The sequence below is a fragment of the Aethalodelphis obliquidens genome, unplaced genomic scaffold (genome assembly GCF_003676395.1).
Source record: "Aethalodelphis obliquidens isolate GAN/ISIS:26980383/991018 unplaced genomic scaffold, ASM367639v1 scaffold10, whole genome shotgun sequence".
In the NCBI taxonomy this organism is placed as follows: domain Eukaryota; kingdom Metazoa; phylum Chordata; class Mammalia; order Artiodactyla; family Delphinidae; genus Aethalodelphis; species Aethalodelphis obliquidens.
Window position 1 is genome coordinate 38,883,319 of NW_020837954.1, and position 27,746 is coordinate 38,911,064.

A 27,746-nucleotide genomic window follows, 5' to 3' on the forward strand; every position below is an offset into this window, starting at 1 on the left:
GACTGACTAGAAGAAATTACCAATTATTCTTTTACACATAATTACTTGTGGCTGGAATTGAGGCAGCTAACTTGCTACCGTGAAGAGAGCTAGGACGAGGACAGAGGCTGTCATGCCAAGCAGGTAGAATAGAAAGATGAAAAGAGTTTTTTGACTATTTCATGGAGCAATTGAATTAATTAACTTTTTGTCAATTGAGAAATCTATTTCCTTATTTTTAAAGCCATTTTGAGTTGGATTTTCTCTTATGTGTGTCCTAGCATGTCATAATTGATACGTATTGTCATGGACTGTCCCTGAAAAGAGGTGACATTTAAGTAGAGGTTTGAATTATAAGAATAAGCCAAAGGGATTTCAGCTCAGGTAGAAGGAACAGCAAGAATGAAGGCCCCATGATAGGTTAAGAACTTGACATATTCTAAAAACTGGCAGAAGGCTGGTATACCTAGTTTCTGATGGCAAGGGAAAGATAATAGTAACAATGTTTCTAAATTGTGTTACAGTTTCTAAACCACTTTTACTTATATTATTTAATGTGATCTTCACAATTAAGTGAAGTGACCATTTTGTAGTTTGGTAAACTGCCCGTATATTTATAGCCAGTGATTGATTTGAAATGGTTGCTCTTTCTACTATATGATGTTGCCAATCGAGTGTATATTATGTATATACTTCATAACCAGATGAAATGGTAAGATATACATTTTATTTGAATTTGTTAGTGTTCCCACTTTTCAGCGGTATTGATTTATTTAAGGTGGAAGGTACAGATGCAAAGGCCAGATTTCTGGATCCATTTGAATAGTATAAATTACTTGCATCAGTAAACACAACCTGGTGTGTTATCTTGAGTTAAGGTGAGTGAGATGCTCCTGATAGAAACCTCATAAATGTGGTTATGTGTTTGTACTTCATAACTAGGAAGATTAATTTCTAAGATATTGGCTGGTCTCAGTGAATTAATATTTTGTGCTCATGTAGTCAGGATACCTGGCATTTTAAGTTCATATGTGTATATACTGTGACCTTACTGATAAGCATACAGTGAGAGTATGATAGATGACTCTGTAAGTAATGAATGAAAATTGAATTTTATAATCTTGGTAGGGGCTTTATAAAAATTTCCTTTTCTTTCCTCTCCTGCCCTTCCCTCTTTTTCCCTTCCATGCTTTTCCCTTCCCTCACTTTCTCTCTTTCCTTCCTCCCCTGCCTTACTCCCTTCATTCCACATATCAGTTTAGTTATTTCACCAACTGCTTTTATACAAATAAGTTGATTTCAACTAGCATGAAAGGACCATCTTAATTTATGATACTGTTTTTACTTGCTTTTTCCTACTTCTTTCTTAAATTAATAAACTCAATTTTATTACTGCCCTTTTCCCATATATGGAGGCTGGACAGTAAGAAAGATTTTAAATAAGTTCTTCAACAGTACTTAATTTGAAAATGAACTGAGATCAGTTGAGAAGATATTTAAATATATAGTCTTGGACCTATATTAATTTAGAATTGACTTGAATTATATATGCATAGGGCTCTTTAAATATTTGTACTTTGTAATTGATAAATAGCTTTTCTCTAAAAATTTCATTTATATTTCTCTTTATCAACCTGATGCCTTTAAAATATAACAGTCATGCTTAACCTTTGCTACATTATAGTAGTCATTCATTAAATTTGCTGAATAACTTATTTTATTTTTCTGTTGAAATTTTCAGTTTATTCTGTTACATTGAATTACTTTAAGAAGCACTCTGTAACAATGATTTGCTTTTTATTCTTTCCAGTTGTTAAAAAATTCTTCTAAAGATGATAACTCTAAACTATAGTAGATATTTATTACAATCTAAGGAATCATTATTATTTGAATATTTATGATGCTTTCTTTCACTTTGAGAAAAAGATAGGCTACGAAGAAGATTCAGAACAGTTTCAGTATAGTTTGTTAATTATATTACTAGTTATTTTAGTTGATTCTCACTTTGAAATGTGTAAAAGATAAAATTTTCACATTAACATTTGGATTGAAGTTGATCATATGTGTAGAATAATTACTTCTGATTTTTTCATTAAAAGTAGGAATGTACAATGATGATTTTGCTGAAGAAAATCTGTCTCATTGAAACTCAAAATGCAAGCACATAATTTAGCCATTTAATGAATTGGCATCCTTCAATTATTGACATTTTCAATTATATTCACAAAATGGAGATAGTTTAAATTTTCTCTTATGATTTTTCAACTTTATTGAAGCATAACTTACATCAATAAAATGTACATATATTAAGTGTACACTTAGATGATTTTTCTTAAATCTATACCTTCTTATAACTGTCATTCCCCTTTTTAATCAGTTGTCTGCTTGTTCCCTGGCAATCAGTGGTCTGATTTTAGTCACTATATGTTAGTTTCTCTGTTCTAGAGCTTCATATAAATGTGTATTCTTTTTTTGTCCCTGACATCTTTTGCCAGGCATGTTTTAGAGATTCACCCATGTTGTGTAAATCAGTAGTTTGTTCCTGTTTCGTACTGAATAATATTCCATTTATATGAATGTGTTACGTTTATTTATCCATTTAGCTGTTGGTTAGACACTTGGAGTTTTTCAAATTTTTGATTCATTAATAAAGTGGCTGTTGTGTCTTCTATAAATATTTGGTGGAATTCACACATAAAGCCAGGTGGGCCTAGAGTTTTCTTTGTGGGAAGGTTTATTAATACACATTCATCATCTTTAATAGATACAAGGCTCTGTGGCTATTCAGGTTATTTATTCCTTCTTGATTGAGCATTGGCAGTTTATTTTAAGAAATTTATCCATTTCAGGTCTGGTTTCATATTTATTGACCCAATGTTGTTCATTGTATTTCCTCATTATCCTTTTGTAGCATCTGTAGTGATGCTTCCTCTTTCATTCCTTATATTGGCAGCTTATGTCTTCTTTTTTTCCCGTTGATTAGTTCATCTAGAATATTATCAATTTTATTTATCTTTCCAAGGAATTTGTTTTTAGTTTCATTGATTTTTTTCCCTCTATTGTTTATCTGTTTTATATTTCATTGATAGAATTTACGATGTGAAGCTTTTACCTATTTCACCAAACTTTCAAATACTTTCACACTTCTTGAAGTATAACGTAGGGACTTTAAAACCATTTTCTTGGGACTTCCCTGGTGGTGCAGTGGTTAAGAATCTGCCTGCCAATGCAGGGGACATGGGTTCGATCCCTGGTCTGAGGAGATCCCACATGCCGCAGAGTAACTAGGCCTGTGCGCCACAACTACTGAGTTTGTGCTCTAGAGCCTGCGAGCCACAACTACTGAGCCTGTGTGCCACAACTACTGAAGCCCATGCACCTAGAGCCCGTACTCCACAACAAGAGAAGCCACCACAATGAGAAGCCTGCACGCTACAGCTAGAGAAAGCACGTGTGCAGCAATGAAGACCCAATGCAGCCAAAAATAAAGAAATCAATTTTTAAAATTTTTTTAAAAATTAAAAACCATATCCTTTTTTCTGCCTGTCATACATCTTATGACATTGTTACAAACCCTATAGTATTTGTTATTTTAGTTTTAAAGAATCAAATGTATTTTGTTTTTCGAATCAAATTTATTTTAAAAGAAATTAAAAATGAGAAAAAGTTTCACTTATACCTGCTCATAAATTTGTTCATTGTTTACATTCAAGTTTCCATCCACAATGATTTTCTTTAAGCCTGAAAAGCATCCCTTTAAATATGTCTTGTAGAATGTATCTGTTGGCAACAAGTTTTTTTCAGCATTTGTTTTCTGGAAATGTATTTATTTTGCCTTTATCTATTAAAAGCTTTTTATTTTGGAATAATTTTAGAATTACAGAAACTTTGCAAAGAAAGTACAGAGAGTTTTCATATACTTTTTGCCCAGGTTCTCCTAATGTTAACATCTTACATAGCCTGGTACATTTGTCAAAAGTAATAAATTAGGGCTTCCCTGGTGGCGCAGTGGTTGAGAGTCCGCCTGCCGATGCAGGGGACACGGGTTCATGCCCGGTCCGGGAGGATCCCACATGCTGCGTAGCGGCTGGGCCCGTGAGCCATGGCCGCTGAGCCTGTGCCTCCGGAGCCTGTGCTCCGCAACGGGAGAGGCCACAACAGTGAGAGGCCCGTGTACCGCAAAAAAAAAAAAAGTAATAAATTAACAGGGTGCGATATTATTTACTAAACTACAGACTGTATTTGGGTTTCACCAGTTTCTCCAGTGTCCCTTTTCTCTTCCAAGATCTAATCCTAGATACCATGTCTCCTTAGTCTTCTCTAATCTGGGACAGTTTCTTCATTGTTTCATGTTTTTTATGACCTTGATAGTTTTGAAAAGTATATTTGGCTCAGGTATTTTGTTGGATGACCCTCAGTTTGGGATTTTTTGGTATTTTTTCTCATTTTTAGACTGGAATTATGGGTTTGTGGGTTGAATACCACAGAGATAATGTGCCCTTCTTCAGTACCATTTAGAGTTGTTTCATCAGTGTAAAAATTTTCCCTGGAGCCCCTTGGATAATCAGCCCTTCCTTACAGCTTCAGGCCTTGGCAACTGCTGATCTATTTTTTCACCCTGTAGTTTTCCTTTTGCCATAATGTTAGGTAAATGAATTACACAATATGTATCTTTTGGTTCTAGCTTTCTTCACCTAGCAAAATGCATTTAAGATTCACCCTTTTTTTTTTTAACATCTTCATTGGAGTATAATTGCTTTACAATGTTGTGTTAGTTTCTGCTATATAACAAAGTGAATCAGCTATATGTATACATATATCCCCATATCCCTTCCCTCTTGCATCTCCCTCTCACTCTCCCTATCCCACCCCTCTGGGTGGTCACAAAGTACCAAGCTGATCTCCCTGTGCTATGCGACTGCTTCCCACTAGCTATCTGTTTTACATTTGGTAGTATATATATGTCAGTGCCACTCTCTGACTTTGTCTCAGCTTACCCTTCCCCCTCCCCGTGTCCTCATGTCCATTCTCTATGTCTGCATCTTTATTCCTGTCCTTCCCCTAGGTTCTTCAGAAAAAAAAATTTTTTTTTTGTAGATTCCACATATGAGTGTTAGCATATGTTATTTTTCCCTTTCTGACTTACTTCACTCTGTGTGACAGTCTCTAGGTCCATCCACCTCACTACAAATACCTCAATTTCATTTCTTTTTATGGCTGAGTAATATTCCGTTGTATATATGTGCCACATCTTCTTTATCCATTCATCTGTCGACGGACACCTAGGTTGCTTCCATGTCCTGGCTATTGTAAATAGTGCTGCAGTGAACATTGTGGTGCATGACTCTTTTTGAATTATGGTTTTCTCAGGGTATATGCCCAGTAGTGGGATTGCTGGGTCATATGGTAGTTCTATTTTTAGTTTTTAAGGAACCTCCATACTATTCTCCATAGTGGCTCTGTCAGTTTGCATTCCCACCAACAGTGCAAGAGGGTTCCCTTTTCTCTACACCCTCTCCAGCATTTATTGTTTGTGGAGTTTTTGATGATGGCCTTTTTAACCTGTGTGAGGTGATACCTCATTGTAGTTTTGATTTGCATTTTTCTAATGATTAGTGATGTTGAGCATCCTTTCATGTGTTTGTTGGCAATCTGTATATCTTCTTTGGAGAAATGTCTGTCTAGGTCTTCTGCCCATTTTTGGATTAAGTTGTTTGTGTTTTTGATATTGAGCTGCATGAGCTGCTTGTATATTTGGGAGATTAATCCTTTGCCAGTTGCTTCATTTGCAAATATTTTCTCCCATTCTGAAGGTTGTCTTTTTGTCTTGTTTATGGTTTCCTTTGCTGTGCAATAGCCTTTAAGTTTCATTAGGTCCCATTTGTTAATTTTTGATTTCATTTCCATTACTCTAGGAGGTAGGTCAAAAAGGATCTTGCTGTCATTTATGTCATAGAGTGTTCTGCTTATGTTTTCCTCTAAGAGTTTTATAGTGTCTGGCCTTACATTTAGGTCTTTAATTCATTTTGAGTTTATTTTTGTTTATGGTGTTAGGGAGTGTTCTAATTTCATTCTTTTACATGTAGCTGTCCCAGCACCACTTATTGAAGAGGCTTTCTTTTCTCCATTTTATATTCTTGCCTCTTTTCTCAAAGATAAGGTGACCATATGTGCATGGATTTATCTCTGGGCTCTTCATAAGATTCACCTATTTTGTTGAGTGAGCCAATAGCTTGTTCCTTTTTTTTGCTGAGTAGTAGTCCTTTGTTTTTGATACATGATCATTTGTTTTGATAAATGAATGTTCTCATTCACCTGTTGAAGACCATGTTGATTTTTCCTCCAATTTTTGTCTATATATAAAGCTGCTATAAACATTTGTGTACCAGTTTTTGTGGGAACATGAGCTTTCATTTTTCTTGAGGTGATACCTAGGTAGGAGCGGGAATCCTGGGCAAGTGTATTTTTAACTTTGAAACCTAAAACTAAAACTTCTTAAGGCAAATGTAGGAGAAAATATATGTGACCTTGGATTGACATTGAATTTTTAGATATAATACTCAAACCACAATCTATTAAAAAAAAACCAAATCTATTTTTAAAAATTATAATTTTTTTTATATTCTGTCAAAAAATTAATTTTTTTGCTGCATGCAAGACACTGTTAAGAGAATGCAAAGGCAAGTGACAGAGTGGGAAAAAATATTTGAAAAGTCACACATCTGATTATAGACATGTGTCAAGAATATATAAAGAACTCTTAAATCTCAAAAGTAAACAATGTAATATAGAAATGTACAAAACATCTGAATAGACATTTCACCAGAGAAGCTATATGGTTGGCAGATAAGCACATGAATAGATGATCACATGCTTAATGTCATTTGTTATTAGAGAAATTGAATGCAAATGGAAACCAGATTGAACCACTACACAACTATCTGAATTACTTTAAAAAAAATTGAAAATACCAAATGCTGGAGAAACTGTAGAGCAACAGGAACACTCATTTGTTCCTGGTAACAATTCAGGATGATGCAGCTGCTTTGGAATACCGTTTGGCCTTTTCTTATTATAAGTGTATGTTTTCCATATGACCCAGCAATCCCCAATCCTAGGTATTTACCCAAGTTAAATGAAAACTTACAGAAACCTGCTTTTTTTTTTTTTTTTTTTTGCTGTACGCGGGCCTCTCACTGTTGTGGCCTCCCCCGTTGTGGAGCACAGGTTCCGGACGCGCAGGCTCAGCGGCCATGGCTCATGGGCCCAGCCGCTCCGCGGCATGTGGGATCTTCCCGGACTGGGGCACGAACCCATGTCCCCTGCATCGGCAGGCGGACTCTCAACCACTGTGCCACCAGGGAAGCCCTGCTTTTGTTTTTGAAGGTATTTTCAATGGATAACAAAGTGTAGTTTTGCCGTTTTTTTTTTTAATTTCAGCACTTTTAAAGATGTTGTTCTATTGCCCACTTGCTTGTATTTTTTTCCAATAAGAAGCCCCCTGAAACTCTTTTTAACACTTATGTATTCCCCCCGCACCGCCCCGCCGTGACTAATCTTCTCCTCCAAATTATGGTTTTATTTGTATTTAAAAATACATTGGAAATTCTTTATATGCCCGTGACTAAACTAGCTTTCAATGTACATTACTTCAGGTTTGAGACAGGTTTTGTTCTGAGAAGTCCTTTTCAAACTGAATGCAAAAATGGGGAATGCCAGTACATTTCCAAAGCTGATTAACGTAAGTTGTTTTCTTGCTAATGTTGATGGGTGACTTTTATTAGAGTTTTAGCTCCTGAACAGTTTTTAGTTCACGATGATAGTTACTGTAATGTGCTGTGACTGTGCTGAAAGCTGTCAAACACCGTGATATCTGAAGTGCTGTAAACAGTGGTTACTTTAAAAATTTACTTTTTTATTAAACCTCCTTCAGATTTTTTTCTTCCTGGATAATTTTCTTTTTGGGTAATTTTTCTAAGTTGACATATATTAGTTTCAGGTGTACAACACAATGATTTGATATATATATATAGTTAAATTATCACTATAATAAATCTAGTTAACATATGTCACCATATATAGTTGTAATTTTTTTCTTGTGATCAGGATATTTTCTATTTGTCTTCAAATTCACTTAACTTTTCCTCTGCAGTATCTAATTTGCTCTTAATCATTTCCAGAGAATTTTTTAATTTTTAGATTTTTAAAAAATTATAGATGTTTGTTAGTTTTTATTTCTTTTAATCAATGTATTCATTTTTAAAAATTTAAATCCTAACACATATTTATAGTAATTGTTTTAGTGTCCTTATCCGCTATTATCATCATCTCTGTCTTCTGGGTCTGTTTTAAATTGACTGATTTTCTTCTTAGTTATGGGCCACATTTTCCTACTTGTTGGCATCATAGTTAAAAAATACATATTTCTGGAAAAGTAATTCATAATTTCTTCAACCATGTTTCTATTGATGGGCAATTATGTTTTTTCCAGTTTGGAACTATTGCGAACAGCATTGTAATGAATACCCTTGTGATATGATTTGTTCACGTGTTAAAATGCATAAATTCCTGCTAGTGGAGTTTCTCATCAAAGGGCATGTTTATGCAAATATTTGACATATAATGCTATACTTCCCTTTGCATAGGGTATACATATTTATATTACTTAAATAAGTATTGAATTAGTTTTAAGTTTAGAGGACAATCTTCTAATGAACATGGTTCACAGCAGAACAGGCCAGGCTCTTAGTCATTTGATTCTGTAACACGTTGTCACAGATTCCATCTTTTGGCCTTAGCATTAAAGTGAAGCCACTTGAATGTGATTCTTGGAAATATCATTTTCGCATAGTCAGATGCTAAAAGAAGTAGAAGGTCATTTTCTTATATGTTAGGTATAAGAAAAGTCAGTTTGATAGTGTTGTAAATGGTACTGCATTTTGTTGTCGTCGTTGTTGCTTCTAATGGAATGATTACACTATTTCTAAGAAAGTAATTAGGTGATATGGTTTATATTCAGTTTCTACTGAATTACTCAGAATGTTAGTTGTTGCAAGAAGAGGCTTCTCTGGGGCTTGTTTTAGTGACTTCCCTTTGTGATTAGAATCCACTAGAATATTACCTCTTGAGGGCAGAAATTTTGTCTGTCTTGTTTTTGCAGAGACTTAAAACTCCTGAGGTGGTGGACTACTGCTGCCTTATTCTTGGTTTGGGGCTTGGAGTGGAGTGTTTGCTCTGTATTCTAGTCCACCCTTAGCCTTTAGCAGGTTTTTGGATGCCTGCGTCACCGGATGATCTCTTTCCATGTTCTTTGTAAGTTTTGATTAGTTGCTGGACAGTGTGAACTTTATATTGTTGAGTATCTGTATTTTATTGTCTTTCTTTAAAGAATGTTGAGTTTATTTTGATAGGCATTAATTTACTTTTGGATCACCTTTAGCTTGTTTTTGTAGCTTGTTTTTAAGTTTTGTTATGGATCTTGTTAGCATAGCCTTTATTCTGTGACTGGAGTCATTAGACTGGTCTCATGAGCAGATCTGGGCTACAGCCCTTGAGCTAAGAATGGATTTTACATTTTTAAAGGGTTGTAAAGAAACAAGAAACAAGAAAAAAAACAAAGAATATATGAGTTTTCTAGTTGTTTATATGTGAGGACAAATGTAATACCAGTTATTCTTTCATGGTTAGAAGTGGAAGTCTGTTTAGTAAACATTAATAGAAATGCTTTCAGACTTTTGGTATAATATAAAACTAATAATTATACTTTTACCAGATCTCTTATTTGCTATAAATTGAGTTTAGTTTTTATAGTATTTGTAAGAGATATTAGCAGGATATTAAGGAACTGTAATTAAGATTCATTTCTGTCCTGCATCCTGGATGCCTACGCTGTACCCCAGACTTTGTACAGCTTGCTGGGGACAGACAGAATAATACATGAATTGAAGACCAGGTACTCAGCCTAGTAGGAAACTAGACATGTGCATTATCTATTGCTGCATAACAAATTACCCTAAGACTAAGAGGCTTAAAAAACATTTATTATCTGTTGGTCTGGAATTGGGCCATGGCTTAGCTGGATCTTCTGGCTCAGGGTCTTTCAAAAACCTGAAATTAAAATGTGAACCAAGGTACAGTGGCGTGGTCCAGGCTTGACTGATGGAGGATCCATTTCCAAGTTCACTCACATGGTTGTTGGCAGGAATCAGTTCCTTTCCACATGGGCCTCTTCATAGGGCAGCTTACAGTGTGGTAGCTTATATCTCTTGTAACCTTATCTCAGAAGTGAAATCCTATCATTTTCCCTGTATTCTATTGTGTATAAGAAGTCAGTCACTAGGTCCAGCCCACACTTGGAGGAGGAGATTACATAACAGCACGAATATGGGACACAGGGATCATTGACAGCCATTTTAGAAACTGCTTATAAAAACATATGGTATATAAATTATATAAAATATTATAATTGTGTCTTAAAATAATGTTACAGTATTAATATGTATGATATAATAACAGTTTGCCACTGGTGTGCTAAGTGCTTCCCACAGATTATTTTATTTAAGCCTCTCCCAGTATTTGGTGGGAGAGGTAGTATGTAATATATCCATTTTACAGATAAGGAAATTGAAGCTCAGTGAGGTTACCTAACTATGATATAGCAGAACCAAGACTCTAGTTCAGACTTTGCCGATTCTAGCACCCATATTTTTAATCTGCGTATTTTGTCAGCATTAAAATAGAATTTCCTTTTTTTGGGCACCTCTTATGTGCCAAGCCTTGTAAGTGCTTTATTCATGTAAGCCTCATAATAACTCCATTAAAGCTTCTGATCTTACTACTGATGATGTGCTTTAGATTCCAGATTCAAGAAATTACTTTGAAAAATTACATATATTTTTTACATATTTTTTTTTTGTTTCAGAGACATTAAACAGTATAACCCAAAGAGTCTCTGTAAATACCAAAAGAAATGAATCATTTAAATACCTATTACTTTAAAAAAGTGGTATTGCTAATTAAATAAATTTGCAGAAGGAAACCTGACACATTTCAATCCACTTACTGTTCTGCAGATGAAGGGTAGTATGTGAATCTCAAACAGGAATGAATTTGTAAATACTTGAAAACAACCCACTCAGAAGAAATCTTAGCAAATACTGCTATATAAATTTTAGTCAGAAATTAGCTCATGTAGTTAATGTTGAAATATTTTTACTAATAAATTTGAAGTACTTTCACTAATAAATTCATTCACAAATAGATTGAGTGGCTTTCATATCAAAGGCTGTATGTACTTCCTTCAGTTATCCAATTGTTTTTGCAAAGTGAATCTTCTAGATGAGGAAAATACGACATAGAGAATTATTTTCTCATGGCTGAAGGGTAACCATAAGATTGCTGACTTATTGGCCTTTTAGACCAGTTTATTTTAATAATTTGAGGCTGTCTTGTAAAATATATGTTAATAATAAATCGTAAAGTTTTGAATGATTTTATTTTCCTTATAATAGCACTGTCTTACATTCTACATTTGTATTTGCTTTCTTAAGTGGGGCATAAAATGCAGTTGAAGCTGATAAGTTCTCAGATTCGGTGTCATATGTCATATGCCATTATGACATCCTTCACTCAACTCATTCACTTATTTATTAAAAAATATTTATTACTAAGTTGTAAATACTGCTCTAAGTACTTTGGATACGTCAGTGAACAAAAATCATGAAGTTTACATTTTAGCAGGCATGGTTCAAAAATAAACAGTAAACATGATAGGTAAGTAAGCAGGCATTCATTATGGATAAGGAAGAAATTCTATACCTGCTCTTTTAAACCATGCTAAGGAAAATTACATAGAAAACTACTTGGTTTTCAGCTTGGCTTATTTTCGTTGATCCCTTTAAAAATACTGTTTTAAGAACAACAAAATTTGGGGAAATATCTCTCTAAAAACAGAGTTAAAATGATGCTATTAATTAAGAAAATGACCATGTTTTGCTCCTACAATAATTTCTTGCTTTATAACTCATGCATTATCAATATTGCTGCAAAAAATAGTAATTTAATATCTTGGATACTTTTGATGGTGGTTTATAAAATCCCAAAGCACTTGGTGTAACAAAATTTATGTTTCTCTAAACTTGTTTCTGTTCAAATTATAGTATACTTTTGCTGGCTTTGAATATTAATGATAATTTTTTTGTTATAATTCTAAGTAAAATGTTACAGAACAACTTTTTCTTATTTGTTATTGAAATGATTCTTGTTTAGAAAACTCTGTACTTTTGTTTATCACACTTGTCTTTTCTTTTCACACTTGTCTAAGTTAACTTTTTCTATGAAGGGAAAGATTAAACATTTCTAATATCTCACTGGTGTAGCTTAGAATTGACTAGGATACATTATAGGTTCAGCATATGGTATGACAGCATTTTACAGGGTTGCATGTGTTGTCACAAACAGTATTATTAACTCAAATGTTAATACTTCTTTTGTTGACTTACTGAATTAAATCCATCCCTTAGACCATCAGAGTGGATTTTTTAATTTGTTTTTTAACCAAGAATCCCTGAATGTCTGCATTTTTTCTATATAATATAAAAAGTAGACCTCACATGACTGGATCTTGTGAGATGTTGAATACCTGAGATGTTGAATAGACTTTAATTATTCTTATGTTTAGTGGATAGTGGGGTTACCTGAAATTAGAGGAATAGGGTTTTGAGAAAGGATTTTGAGAAAGAGACAGAATGAACAGTGGAGTCAATAAAAAGAATGTTCTCATTAGACTTAAGAATAGATATTAAAACAAAAGACAAAACACCAAGTTTTCTTTGGATTATTACTTTATTTGGCTTTCTGACATTCTCAGTGAGTACAATTTTTTTCATCCTTTGTTTAGTCAGTGTAAACCAGAAACAATGAGGAAAATAGTGTAGGAATAAATGGGAAGGAAGTAGAATGTTTCTGGGACACTCCTTTGAAGAGATTTTCTTTTCTTTGAATACTTGGCCATTTAAAAGCATTTGAGATTTGAGGTTCAAAAGGAGGATAATAGTAGTCCTGTGCTCTAATTTTTGAAACCTCTTCTCCAACTTTTCTATCTAGTCTTTCATAACTGTTTTATTAGTGGTTAAGTACCCATCACATTCAGTTTTGTATATAGAAACTATTTCTTTTCTTCTCTTTTATAAGGAACTCTGTGCCTGGAGAAAAGACTTTTCTTATCAAATGGTATTAAAGTTATATCTTTGCCTACAAATTATCTCCTTGGCAAGAAAATTGTTTTGTTTTCAAAGGAAGTTCTAAGCCTAATGATGGAGAAGTGACAAATGAAACCAATAACCAAGCCTGAGAAAGCATTTTGTAGTTTAAGATGCTCCATAACTGAGATTTAACTGGTATTAGACTTCTATTGCAATTGTTGGTATTTTTAAATAAATTTGAGAAAAGAATAATCTACCTTTGCTTGTGATGTTTGGAGTGGTTGCCAGCTGCTTGGTGGCTGTGATAACCTTTGCTTGATACATGCCACTTTTAGAACTTTTCCTAAAAGTGACAATATGCCTGTCACCTGCAGCGTTAAGTGGTGTAATGGCAGCTGAGCAGTGAGATGGTGTGGGGTGGAGTTGAGATTTTGTAAGAATGAATTCACTCATGCAGAGAACATGTTTCAGTTTGAGATAATGGAAACATTAGCCCAGAATATGTAGTTGAGTACATTTTGTTTGGTTTTGAGTGGTTTTTCAAAGATAACAATCTTTTAATCTCCGTATATGTGCTGTTGCACAGTGTTGTTAGAAGGAAAAGTGATGATGGCATTTGGAGGACTTTCAGGCTTAGAGCTAATTAATGTATCTGGTACAGCCTTGATTTAATATGCAGACCTAAAAGCTTTTGCTTTTTACTTACTTTAGGCAATTACATTATTTGCCAGCCAGTTGGCTAGTCAACACCAATATGGTTCTTTTAACTCCATGAATCCAGCATATGCCATTTTACATATCCTAACTAATTTAAATACATTTTTTATTCTTTCCACAGCATGTAGAGTCCATGAAGCACAGGACAATAAAGCTTCCTACTCATACCACCAGGAGGATCTCTTGGAAAGAGTCATCACAGGACTACCAGAGAGACTAATTTGTCTGAAGCATCATGTGTTGAAAGAACAGAAGGCTACTACCTTTGCACTCGCTAGAAATAGAGTGACGATGTTTTCAATTCCTTGAGTTCCAGGAACCCAGGAGAGTGAACTGAAACTCTGAAAATGCGGCCATGGACTGGTTCCTGGCGTTGGATTATGCTCATTCTTTTTGCCTGGGGGACCTTGCTATTTTATATAGGTGGTCACTTGGTACGAGATAATGACCACCCTGATCACTCTAGCCGAGAACTGTCCAAGATTTTGGCAAAGCTTGAACGCTTAAAACAGCAGAATGAAGACTTGAGACGAATGGCTGAATCTCTCCGGTAGGTTCTAACAAACTGAGGGAAGAATGGTGAAATATTGTACTTTGTTTTTAGGTGCAAGGCTTCAGTCAGCTATTAAAAAATACTTAATGATTTCTGTAAACTGCTATTTTTGCAAAAATTTAAATATCTTAGTAAGGTACTTTTTGTGCTAGTGATATCTCTATGTATTTAACATAGAGAGTTACTCTATAATGGCAAATCTTATTTTGCCTATGAATTTTAATATAGAAAAACTGTGCCGTTTAATTTACTTATATTTTGTTTAAAATTATCTTCAGCATTTTGATAATTTTGATAAATATAAACTTTGTATGATTTAAAATAGTACATATTAAAATTTTCATCATGGACTATAACAAACACATAATAATTGAGAGGCTGAGTTAGTCTAACTTATTAAATGAAAACGTTCATTCTTAAATAAAACAACTGTGTCTGGAATCTAGAGAATTATTATAATTGCTACTTCCAGTCTATTAAAAAATGTGACATGGGGAATTCCCCGGCAGTCCAGTGGTTAGGACCCTGCGCTTTCACTGCCGGGGGGCCTGGGTTCAATCCCTGGTCAGGGAACTAAGATCCCACAAGCCGTGGTGTGGCAAAAAAAAAAAAAAAAAAAAAAAGTGACATGTATGCGTTAGAAGTCATCAACTATTGGGAAAAACAAAGACTTATTTTCAGGAAGCAAGTGAACATAGTGTTAAATAGATAGTCTCTATATTTGTTTTCAAAGTTAATGAATTTAGAAATTATCTAGTATCTTCTAAATCCTCATACTTAAATATGAAGGCGACTGTATACTTAGTGCTTGCTGTCTCTCAAAACAGAGGTCGGAGATTTGAGAAGATGAAGAGGTGAGAGTCGTCTAGAGGTGGTAATTGACTCTAAAGGAAGTTAGTGTAGAAAAAAAGAGCACAAATTCATTTCTTTTTGAGAAAAATATACATTGAGGAGTCGAAAGTGGAAACGTTCTGTTGTGCATAGAACTTTCAGAGTAGTTGGAGAAGGAGAAGGGGAGAGAGCTATTTTGTGGAGGCCGAGGAGCCTTCTGTGACGAAAGAATGTAGTTGGCAGTGTCATACACCCTTGGAGCCTCCCTTCCCTCACCGCCTTTCAACTCTTTATTTAGAACTCAGTTCTTTCCTTTTGTTTAGTTCCGTAACGTTTTTTCACCATGATATCATTTTGATCTCTTTATGTTCTGTGGAAGGCTGTGCTAGGTATTAAGAGTTTTACTGTTTCAATGAATGAAACATCAGCCCTGTCATTTGTAGGAGCAGTAGTACCATTCAGCAAAGTACAAAGTACGCAGGAATTAGAAAGTGGACAGCTAAATTCTTGAATTTGTGTATCATTTTATTTTATTTTTGGGGAGAGCCAGGGAGGAATGATCATGGAGAGAGTGGTCTTTCAGTAGAGTCTTAATCATTTGTTATGGGAACCAAAGATTGATAATTTGGAGGTTAGTAATCATAGCTATCATTTGTTGAGAGTTTGTTATGTGCCAGGTACTGTGCCAAGGACTTTGCATTGATTATCTCATTGAATTCCACAGCTTCTTTATGGGATGCTGGTTCTGTTTTCATAACCATTTTACAGATGAGGAATCAATGGGATATTAAGTGATTTAATTTTTCCCTAGGTCACACTTCTCACAAATGATGGAGCTTACTTTGACTCCTGGCAGTATGCGTGGAAAGCCAGGGGTCTGATGCACGGTTTTGCCTCTCTGAATAGAAACCAGAGAGAAGTAAATGATTCAGAAATCTCAACTAAACATCTCATGTAGGAGATCAGCAAGAGTAGTTGATTGTGGAGTATGCTTTGTAGTAAGATCTCGTTCTACGTTATGAGAATTTTACTCCTTGAAAACATATTGCCTCTTAACAATTTAGGCTAATAAAAAATTGCTCACTTTTTTCCTAATTTCAACTTAAATATTGATAGTTCACTTGGCTTGTCTGACTTCCAAGTATTTGCTTCTATTGCATGAAGGAAAGCTTGCCTTTAATATGAGTTGTTCCTTCTGCAAAATAATCTTTGGATCTCTGAAGGCACCTTCTTTATAGTCTTTCATGTTGGCAAAAAATTAAATTCTCAACTACTACAAATGTAGAGACAACTTCTAAGAGCTGAGACATTTAATATGTCATTCTATAACGTCATAAATACAATCTGAAAGTACAGATGGAGAAAATGAGCCCATACACACACACACACACACACACACACACACAGACACGCACACACACACATATAATTTCAGGAAAATATGTAAATAATTAGGGAAGAAAACCTCTTCAGGCCTTTCCATCAACTTTATTGGTAGGGCCATTTGTGTTTTATTCAAAGAGATTATTATTTTAGAGCCCATGGCATAAAAGGAAGAGCAGTGGAGGCACTAGTGGCATTGGTGTTCTTTTTTCCCCTTATTGTAATATTTCATACTTTTCTGTGTCTTTTTTCTGTGTCTTTTTATTATGAGAAAGTATGTTCAGAAGGTAGACTATAAAGGATTAATTCAGATGTCTGTAAACTAGGTCATTTCTTTGAGATATGGTGTGTGGATTAGAATTGGAAAGTAACCCAGAAGCCTGAAACTACAATTTTTAAGATTCAGGACAATAATTTTAAAAAGCATTTACTCAACCTTCTAGCCAGTGTTTGCTAATTTTGTTGATACTACTACAAATTTAGGAAAATAATTTGAAAATCATTACTCTGAGGGATACAAACGTTTTAATACGACGTATGGGAGGTTGCTGCGTATATCTTTGTGTGTACATGTGTATCTGTATGTATATTTAATTCTGCCTTATTGATGAATAATTTCTGTATGGTAAAATACACTTGTTTTAGCATACATGTCTATGAATTTTGGCAAATCCTTATAGTCATGTAACCAGTACCACCATCAAATTATAGAAGAATTCTTTCTCCCCCCAGAATTCTGTTGTGCCCTTTTGTAGTTAAATTCTCTTCTAACCTTCTGTCCCTGGCATCCACTGATTTGTTTTCTGTCCTATGTTTGTTTCCTGTTCCAGAATGTTATATAAATAGAATCATGCAGTAGGTAGCCTTTTGAGTCTGGCCTTTTTCATTTAGCATAATATACTTGTGATTCATCAGTGCTACTTTGTGTATTGGTAGTTCATTTTATTAAAAAAAATTTTTTTAATGATGAGCAGTATTCCATAGTATGCATGTATCAGTCTTGTTTGTTTTTAAATGCATTCACCAGTTGAAAGATGTTATTAGTGTTTCCATTTTTTTGGCAATTATGAACAAAGCTGTTACAGACATTTGCCCTGTAAGTTTTTGTGTGTAAGTGAGTTTTTATTTCTCTTGGGTAAATACCTAGGAGTGGAATGGCTGGGTCACATGTAAAGTGCATTTTAACTTTATGTAAGAAGCTGTGCAAAATGTTTTCCAGAGTACCTGTACCATTTTGCATTCCCACTCACAGTGCTTGAGAGTTATAGCTCTCATCTTTGCTAGCACATGCTGTTGTCAGCTATTTTTACTTTATGTTTTAATAGATATGTAGTATTATCTCATAGTTTCAGTTTGCATTTACGTGATGATGGAAAATTTTTTTCATGTGCTTATTTGCTATTCATATATCTTCTTCAGTGAAGTATCTATTCAAATTTGTTGCTTATTTTAAAAATTAAGTTATTTGTTTTCTTACTGAATTTTTTTAAGAAATTGGGGTTTTATATATAACATAAAATGTTTTATATATATGCGTATATATAAAATAAAAACATAGTGGCTTAAACCAATAAACATTTATTTGCTCCTGATTATTCAATTTCAATTGGCCTTAGCTGGGCTGTTTTCCTAATTATGTATGGGGTCACTCATGTGGCTGCAGCCATCTGATGGCTCCATCGTGGTTGGTCAGTCCAGATGACCTAACACATGTTCAGTGGTTAGCTGGGACCATCAGCTGGTTCCCTTCTATCTGGCTACTCTAGCAGGATAGCCCAGGTTTCTTACGCTGTAGTGTTCCAAGAGGGAAAGAGCAGAAACTGCAAGTCCTCTTGAGGCCAAGCATGAGAAGTTGCACAGTGTCACTTCTGCCACATTCTGTTAGTCTTTGCAAATCAAAGGGATACTCCATATTCAGGGAATGAAGGTAGGAGCTGCAAAGAATTTGTAGCCATATTTAACCCACTCTTCTCATCTCTAGAAGTAATGTTGAATAGATTAGGTCAAATCATGGAGGTCTTGAACAGCCAGAGTTTAGTGTAGGCTTGGTTGATAGATAATAGGGAACTGTAACTGGGTTTTCAGCAGAGGATTGATGTTAGTGAAAATGGTTGAGGAAGATTTAGATTTTCAGATGGATTTGGGCCATGTGCTTGACTGGAGTGAAATTAACTAGGAAATACAGTATTAATCTAGTCACGAGGTGATGCTGACCTAAATTAATGATTTAATCTGTTGGCTTTGGTACCAAGGTACACCTGCTTATTTTCCCATGTTCCCTTCATGCTTTTATTTGACTTTCCCCAAACATCCCTTCCTTATTTGTTGATTGCCAGCACATTGAGTATACATGTAGTAGTCTTTCTTTTAAAAACTTAGAAATCATCACTTTTTTTTTGGGGGGGGGCGGTACGCGGGCCTCTCACTGTTGTGGCCTCTCCAGTTGCGGACCACAGGCTCTGGACACGCAGGCTCAGTGGCCATGGCTCACAGGCCCAGCCGCTCTGCGGCATGTGGGATATTCCCGAACCAGGGCACGAACCCGTGTCCCCTGCATCAGCAGGTGGACTCTCAACCACTGCGCCACCAGGGAAGCCCGAAATCATCACTTTTTAAGCCTGCCACCCTACAGGAATGCCTTTCATCTTTCATGTTTGTTTTGTCTTAACCTTTAGTAATGTGAAATTGCTATCAGTTCACAGGATCTTTTCTTTTTAGGACTTGAACCTGCCAATCTTCCTCTCAGAGTTGAAATTTAGCAGAAAACACCTGGAAAATTATTGAACCTTGTTCAGAAACCCCTTGAGCAGTGAACCTCAGTGACAGAAGTCAGAACTGGACAGAACTTGTAACATTTAAAGAGTGCTTAATTGACAGCTTTCCTCTTAACTTAATTCCTTATTCTATTTCCATTTATTTTGGGGAACATAATTTTAAAAAATTCAAATGTGACTTTGTGGCCTTTTAATAAGGTTTGTTTGTTTGTTTGGTCCAGGAAAGAAAAATTGTCTTCTGGAATTTAGATGTTAGCTATAAACTGTAAATTTTACAGACCACAGAGGAAGTATAATTAGCTTACGATTATCTGTTTTTCTGAGCTACGTACTAGTCTCCTCGGTTGGATTAGAGCTGAAGCAGTAATCTTCTGGTGGAAAAATTTGTCTCAGGCAACAAAATTATGAAACGCTGACATGGGTAGAAAGGAGACTGGTAGGATTTTTCACAGGTCATATCTTACTTCTTCTTTTTGAGAAGCTGGTATTAGAAATTGGAGATGTGTTTGTTCCTGTTAGTTGGTTGGAGGATTTGCTGTTGGCAATCTTCTCCATAATCGCTCATCTCGCTTATAAAGAGTGTACTGCTTGTATTCCTACAGCAAGTGAATGGGTTGGAGTGTGTAGAATGTCTAGCTGTAACCTTCCATTCTTTTCTACTTTTAATTTTGCAGCCCTGCATCCCTTATTCCTTATGCTATCAAGAATATCTGGGCTTCTCTGGTGGCGCAGTGGTTAAGAATCCACCTGCCAATACAGGGGACATGGGTTCAAGCCCTGGTCCGGGAAGATCCCACATGCCACGGAGCAACTAAGCCCGTGCGCCACAACTACTGAGCCCGTGCTCTATAGCCCGTGAGTCACAACTACTGAAGGCCGCGCGCCTAGAGCCCGAGCTCCGCAACAAGAGAAGCCACTGCAATGAAGAGTACCCCCCGCTCACCGCAAGTAGAGAGGGCCCCACACAGCAACAAAAGACCCAATGCAGCCAGAAAATAAATAATAAATAAATAAAATTTTTTTTAAAAAAGAATATCTTATTTTTCCTTATGGAAAATACTGCTTCCCTAAGTTAGAATATTTTAGTGAGATTTTTACTCAAGATTCCTAGCCTTCTCAGTCTGACAATCAGATGCTTTCTCCCTGGAATTTGTATTAACCTTTTCATATATTGCTGTATTAGATTTGCTAGTGGTTTTTTTTCCATGTTAACAAGACATGTTTACCTTTAATATTTCCTTCTTATAATGTCTTTTGGGTTTTGGTATTAAGTTTGTGCAGGAAAATTTTATTCTCTAGAAGGGTTTGTATAAAATTGGTATTCGTTCTATTTTAAATCTTTGTTAGAATTTCAGTGACGCTGTCTGGGCCTGCAGTCTTTTTTGGTTTTGGCTGCAGGGGCGTGGAGCTTGGTTTGGGTAAGGACAGGAGACATGTGGGAAGGCTTTAAATTCTAGATTTGATCTTCTTAATAGAAATTGGACCATTCACATTTTCTATTTTTTCCTATGTCAGTTTTGGTAAAATGTGTTTTTCAAGAAATGTGTCCATTTTATCAAGGTTTTCAAAAGTTGCATAAAGTTTTTCATAATTCCTTTTTACTTTTCTTCTTCAGACCTGTAATATCTGTAGTACTGTTTCCTTTTTCATTCTTGATATTGTTTATTTGTTTGTATTTCCTCCTTTTATCTTGCTAAGAGTTTATTGATTTTATTTACTTTTTCAAAGAATCTCTGGTTGTTGTTTTCTCCTGTTGTATGTCTGTTTCTATTTTATTGATTTCTACTCTTAGTTGTATAATTTTTTTCTTGTAGTCTCTGGGTTTGTTTCTCTGTTCTTTTTAAAGCTTTTTCAGAAAGAATTTTATATTATTGATTTTAAGCATTGCTTTTTTTCTAACATTTGCCTGGAGAGCTGTAAATTTCTCTCTAAGCACAGCTTTAGAGAGCACAGTTGCATCTTGAAAGTTCTGACAGTGACCTATTTTAATTGTTATTCAATTAAAACTATTTTCAAATTTCTTTTGTGATTTTTTTTTTTTGTTCTTTAACTCACAGTTAAAGGAGTGTGTTGCTTAATTTCTAAGTGGGACTATTCTGTTATCTTTTTGGCTTTGATTTCTAGAGTGTTCTTCAACCAGATAGAATTATATTCTGTATCATTTCAGTTCTTTGAAATTTTAAATGGCTCAGCAAATGACTTACATTGATGAATGTTTTAAGAGAAATGTGTATTCTGCTCTTGTTGGATATGCTCTTCTACACATGTCATTTAAGTTAGGTTGGTTAACTGTGTTACTAGTATTTTCTAAATTTATATAGCATTATTTTTTTAATCTGCTTGTTCTATCAGCTAAAAAGAAAGCCATGTTAAAAATCTCCAACAGTGGTTACAGATTTATTTCTTTTCACCTCTGTCAACTTTTCTTTGATACATCTAAAGCTATTTCATTTGCTACAGGAATATCTTATTTTCTAATGACCTCATTTGTCTTTAATAATACTTTTTTAGCTATAAAGTCTTATTTATTTGGTATCAGTATTAATATTGCTACACTAACTTTCTTTGTGTTAGTGTCTGCATGACATTTCTTTCATCCTTTTAATTTTAACCTTCATGTGTTTTTTACTAAATATATTTAAACAGATTTAATTATTTGAAGTGTTTCTTATAAGAATAGGATTGGATTTTATTGTTTTTTTTGTTCAGTCTGTTAATCTCTGCCTTTTTATTCAGTTGTTTTATCCATTTACATTTAATGTAATTACTGGATATAAGTCTACCACATTGCTATTTTTTCCTCCCTTTTGGTCTCATCTCTTATTTTTTTCTTCGCTGTTTCCTTTTGGATTAAACAGTTTTTTTAATTGTTATTCTGTTTTCTCAATTATAATAGTTTTAGTTATACATTTTTATTCTTTTAATGATTACCCTAGATACTATCAAATATACCCTTTTAATGCAATCTATCTTAAAGTAATATTTGTATCATTTCTAGAACAGTGCAAGAATTTTGTCCTACTTAAATATTTAACACCCCTCCCCCACATCCACTTTTGGTCTTTTTATTGTCATATATTTTAACCCAATGTCTGTTATAAACTGCACATTATGTTTTTATAATTTTGATTTAAATTGTCATATTCCTTTATAATTAACTATATATTTATTCTTTTTAATGTTGTTTATTTCTTCCTGCAGTTTAATTCTTCCATGCTGATCATTTCAGCCTGAAGAATATCCTTTAGTATTTTTGGTAGTACAGATTTGATGGCAATAAACTCTTTTAGATTTTCTTTTTCTGAAGACTTTTTAAAAACATTTAGTTTTGAGAGATATTTTTGCTAGCATAGAATTTAGTTTGGCAGTAATTTTTTACCACACTTTAAATACGTCATTCTGTTGTTTTCTAGCTTTCATAGTTTTTGTTGAGAAGTCAGCAATTTTAATTGAAGTATATCTTTTTCTTTGGCTACTTTGCATTTTAATTTTTGTCTTTGGTGTTATACAAGTTGACAATGATACGCAGATATGACTTTATTTGTTTTTATCCAGTTTGGAATTCACTGAGCTTAATTCTGAGGTTTGATGTCTTTTATCAGTTTTAGAAAATCCTTAGCCATTATCTCTTTAAATACTGCTTCTGGACTACTCTTTCTCTTTTCTCCTGGAACTCCACTTACATATATTAGCAGATTTCCTTTTATGGTGTCTCACGTGCCTTTTATGTGTCTGTTGCAATCTGATTTGTCTTTGTACTTCATTTTATATATTTTCGTTTGAACTGTATTCCAATTTATTTAATCTATCTTCTTCTGCATTCATTCTGATGTTAAACACACCCAATACTAATTTTTATATATTTTGATTCTGGAATATCTAGTCCATTTTTTTGGATAATTTCAAATTTCTTTGTAAATTCTTTATTTTTCATCTACTTTTTCCATGTTTTTTATAATTTCTTTAAGTAATTAATTAATTAATTATTTTAATTAATTAATTAATTAAAATTAATTACTTAATTAATTTCTTTAAGTTATTCTGCTATAACTATTATATTGTCTGCTAATACCTGGATGATATCTGTATCATCTTTTGATCAACTTTTATTTTTCTTTTGATTAATGGTCACATTTTTTGACTCTTTCCATGTCTAGTAATTTTTATTTTTGTCAGATATTGTGACAAAATATTTTGACAAAATATTGTGTAAAACTAGTATGGAGGTTACAGAGGTTTCCCTCTGTTAGGGATATATTATCTCTGGGCTTATTATCTCATTCAGTGCAATCAGGGATTGAGCTGGGTCATGGCTGCATTATGGTTTTAGTAAAACTTAGCCCACTTCTGTTCCTTCCCTGTTCCTCAGGCGTAAATCTTCCATGCTTTTGATTAAGAACTTGGTGGATTTCTTTGAAGACTTAAAATACTGTGGGAAATTTAGTCTGCCTTTTAGATGTTTTAGGCTTTGCTCTTTGGCCTCTTACACTATGTAGCATCTAAATATGGCAAACACTGCATAAAAACACTAGCTATGAGTTTAAGGTAAGTCTCAAACCGAACTTTGTCTTGTAATATCACAAGACTGAGAAATTTTAGTCTGTCTTAAAATTTCTCTCTAGTCTCCCTGGGAGCCCCAGAATTAAGCTAATATACCACGGATAAAACTGGTTATGTGTTTAGTGCCCCTGTAGTTTCCAAATTTTCAAAACCTTTTGTGGGATTTTTTGACCATTTTAAGACCGGGTTCTTCAGGTTTTTCTTGGATTTGTTTTTAACTTTCTCTCCCATTGTATCCCCAGGTGTGTGTTAAAGGAAAGGAGGAGTTTGGGTGGATTGGAAGTTTTTAACTATCAGAGTAATCTCTGCTTCATCGACCAATATAGTGAATCTCTTAGGAGAAAGAGATCAAGATGAGATCTAGATAGATTGAGCTTGACGTGCTTGCAGAACCTATCCAGTAGAACGTTAGAAAGTTAATCTAGAAATCAGGGAAAAGGCCAGGATGAGAGAGGAAGATACCTTTGGGAATCATCCATATGGAAGTAATTGCCAGAAAATGTGTTGCACAAGGTAGAAGTTCCTCCATTCATTTCAGGTGACCCACAGTAATCATGGGTTTGGAGAGGAGGAAGTGTGGGAATAGCATTAACATACTCTTATTTGTAGGGTCAGCAACAATCTCCATGACAAGAAATTTTTCAACTACTGCACCTGTTTCATGGATATAGCAATTGGTTATGTGGCACAGAACCATAGGACCACATATATTTTTCCACACGATTATCATTACTAGCTTTTATGGGGACAGAACATTAGTAGAAGAATAGCATATTGAAGATGTCATGCTGTTTTCATCAACATTTATTATGTTCTCTTAATTTTCTTCTTCATACCCAGGGTTTTATGTGTATTTCATTGGCTGATTCAAAGCCAAGATGTTAGCTTCTGCTTTTACTCCCAGCTTCTTGATTGTTCTAAAAACAACAACATTAGTTGCAGGAACAGCAAGACAGCAAAATAACAATAGCTGTTACTGTGTATTAGGCCATATTATAAGCAGTTTATCTCAACCCCTACAGCAGGCTTATGACTTAAATACTCACATTATCCTCATTTTATAGATGTAGGCAATGAAGCACAGTTAAGTAGTTTGCTGAAATTTATCTAACTGTAAAAGGTAGATCTGAAGTTCAGATCCAGACACTGACTCCCTAATCCAAATTCCTTTTTTTTTAATTTCTTTTTAAAAATTTTTTTTATTGAAATATAGTTGATTTACAATGTTACATTAGTTTCAGATGTACAACAAAGTGATTCAGATATATATATATATACACATACACACACACACACAAATATATATATTCTTTTTTTTACATTCTCTTCCATTATAGGTTATTACAAGATATTGAGTATAGTTCCCTGTGCTATATAGTAGGTAGTGTGCATATTTTAATCCCAAACTCCTAATTTATCCGTCCATAATCCAAATTTGTAATCACATTACTATGGTGCCTGTAAAAGTAACTGCTATGTCAGAATAAAAGTGCCACAATCCTTTTTGTCCTAATATTCTTTGCTTGTTGTGTGGGGGAGGGGCATCCAGAAGACTAGAACATAGACCATAATATTTCTGTCAGATTCCTTTCCTCCCCATTAACCATTCAACTGACTTCAGAATAAGGAAAATTATCAAAGATAAAGAAGAAGCATTTCATAATGATCAAGGAGTTCTCCAAGAAGACAACCAATTCGTAGCATGAATGCACCTAACAACGGAGCATCAAATACATGAGGCAAAATATGTAAGGCAAGGACAAATATATAAATCCACTATTTTACCTAGAGACTTTAACGTCCCTCTTTCAGTGATAGATAGATCAAGCAGGCAGAAAATCAGTAAGGATATAACTGAGCTGAACAGCATTTTCTCAATCAATTTAACCTAATTGACATTTATAGAATATTCAAAAACAACAGAATACACATCTACCATTGAAAACCCTCCTATTCTGATGTGCTCCCTGCTTGGATAGGAGTGTTTCCTTTATAATTTCTTGTAGCTTGTCTTGACATATTGAATAGGGAAGTCTGTGTATTTAGAGAGGGGGCAGGGAAGAGGATTGGACTGGACATTTTTTCTTATTTATAGAGTCAGGTGGAAGTCCATTCTGTAGAGAAAAATTCCTTTTCCTCTTCATTCTAAGCTCTGCCCACTTCTTATTTCCAACAAAGATGGTTTAATAAAAGCCAGCTTTGTGGAATATAGGGTAAGATCATGCTTTCTGCTTAGGAATTATAATCGCTTTCCTCATTTGCATTGGTACACTCATATATAATGTCAGAATCACCACCGAGCAGAGAAAATTAGAGTAAATTAACTTTCAGTATTTGGGAAAAAAATACAGTGTAAGATTTCTGGAGCTGTTTACATGATTTTGAAGAGCAAATGGAGTCAAGTAGAATTTCTGTAGTTCTGAAATCAAAAAATGTAGGCCACTAATATTATAAACAGGAAGGAAATGGCAAAGCTTAGTGAAAGGCACTGGATAAATTGTGGAGTAAAAAGGGGAGTCATGTTTGATGATTTGTTCTTTAGTTTATTTTAGGTTCCTTAGAACTAATTTTAAAACAAAATGCATCGAATTATTTATATCTAACCTGTTAAACAGGTATATTATCAATTGTAGTACAACAGATTACCACAAATAGTGGTAAAAAACAATACACACTTACTATCTCACAGTTTCTCTGGATCAGGAGTCCATGCACAGCTTAGCTGGTACCTCTGATTACGGGTCTCTCACAAGGCTGCAGAAGGTGGTGGTTAGGTCTGGGGTTTCATCTCAAGGCTCAGCTGGGTGAGATGAAAGGAGCGTGGGTTTCTCAGATTTGGGTTTGGATCCCAAGTCTACCACTTACTAACTTAATGATCTTTAAAAAGTCACTTAATCTTTCTGACCCTCAGTTTTTTCACCTGTAAAATGTTAATAATAATCTCTATTTTGCAGTGTTGTTAAGTTTTAAATGATATTTAAAAGCATACCTAGAAGAACTCCTATCTATTAGTAGTTCATCAATAAATAGCTTTTTAGCTAATGGTAGTTGACAATTTAAAAAGCACATGACCTTACAAACTTTCATAGAACTCAGAATGCTTGTTTTTATTTTTTAATAGAAAAAATTATCTTATATCAAATATTTAGCATAACAGATTAGATTTCATGAAATGTACATATTCTTCAGAGTGACCATTTACCCCCAAAAAATCAGTTAACCTCTTTGGGACTAGCATCTGAAACTAGAGAAAGTTGATAGGGATAGATGATCACATTCAATAAATTTGTAAGTCTTTACAGAGACAAAATGGTTGAATAATATACTAGGTTACAAAGGAGTATAGAATAGGCTTTGTTACTTAGAATTTTGGCTCTCATGACTGAATTATATGATTTTTTTTAAACGATTGGTGCTTTTATATATGAGAATTATAGTTGCCCATCATGAACTTTATTTAAAATATAGGAATTTTAATTATTTATTATAACTACTCAGAAAGGCCTCTAGGGAAGAATGCACCATTCTTTAAGAAAGGTGTCACATGAATAATAATATTAAAATCTTAAATAACTAAATTGAAAAACTTTAAGTTTGAATTTTCTCTTCCATTTATAAATGTCATATAGGCAAAGTGAGTATGCATTAAATATTTTATAATGTGTGAATATTTGAGTTTAGGGGCTTGATTAAACATTTTTTACCATTTATTCTCTCTTTTTTTTTTTTTTTTTTTTTTTTTTTTTT

The 27,746-nt window shown here is 34.2% G+C and overlaps 1 protein-coding gene across 9 annotated transcripts in view; it reads left to right on the forward strand.

The window, feature by feature from the left end:
* The window catches only part of FUT8 (fucosyltransferase 8), a 319,526-nt gene that overhangs the window by 147,986 nt on the left and 143,794 nt on the right, over window positions 1-27,746 (forward strand). For all 9 annotated transcript variants that reach the window (XM_027111525.1, XM_027111528.1, XM_027111522.1 and 6 more), the window contains one exon: window positions 14,020-14,448. In XM_027111525.1, the coding sequence (XP_026967326.1) occupies window positions 14,246-14,448 (203 nt within the window). In that variant the 5' untranslated portion in view covers window positions 14,020-14,245. The remainder of the gene's footprint in view (window positions 1-14,019; window positions 14,449-27,746) is intronic.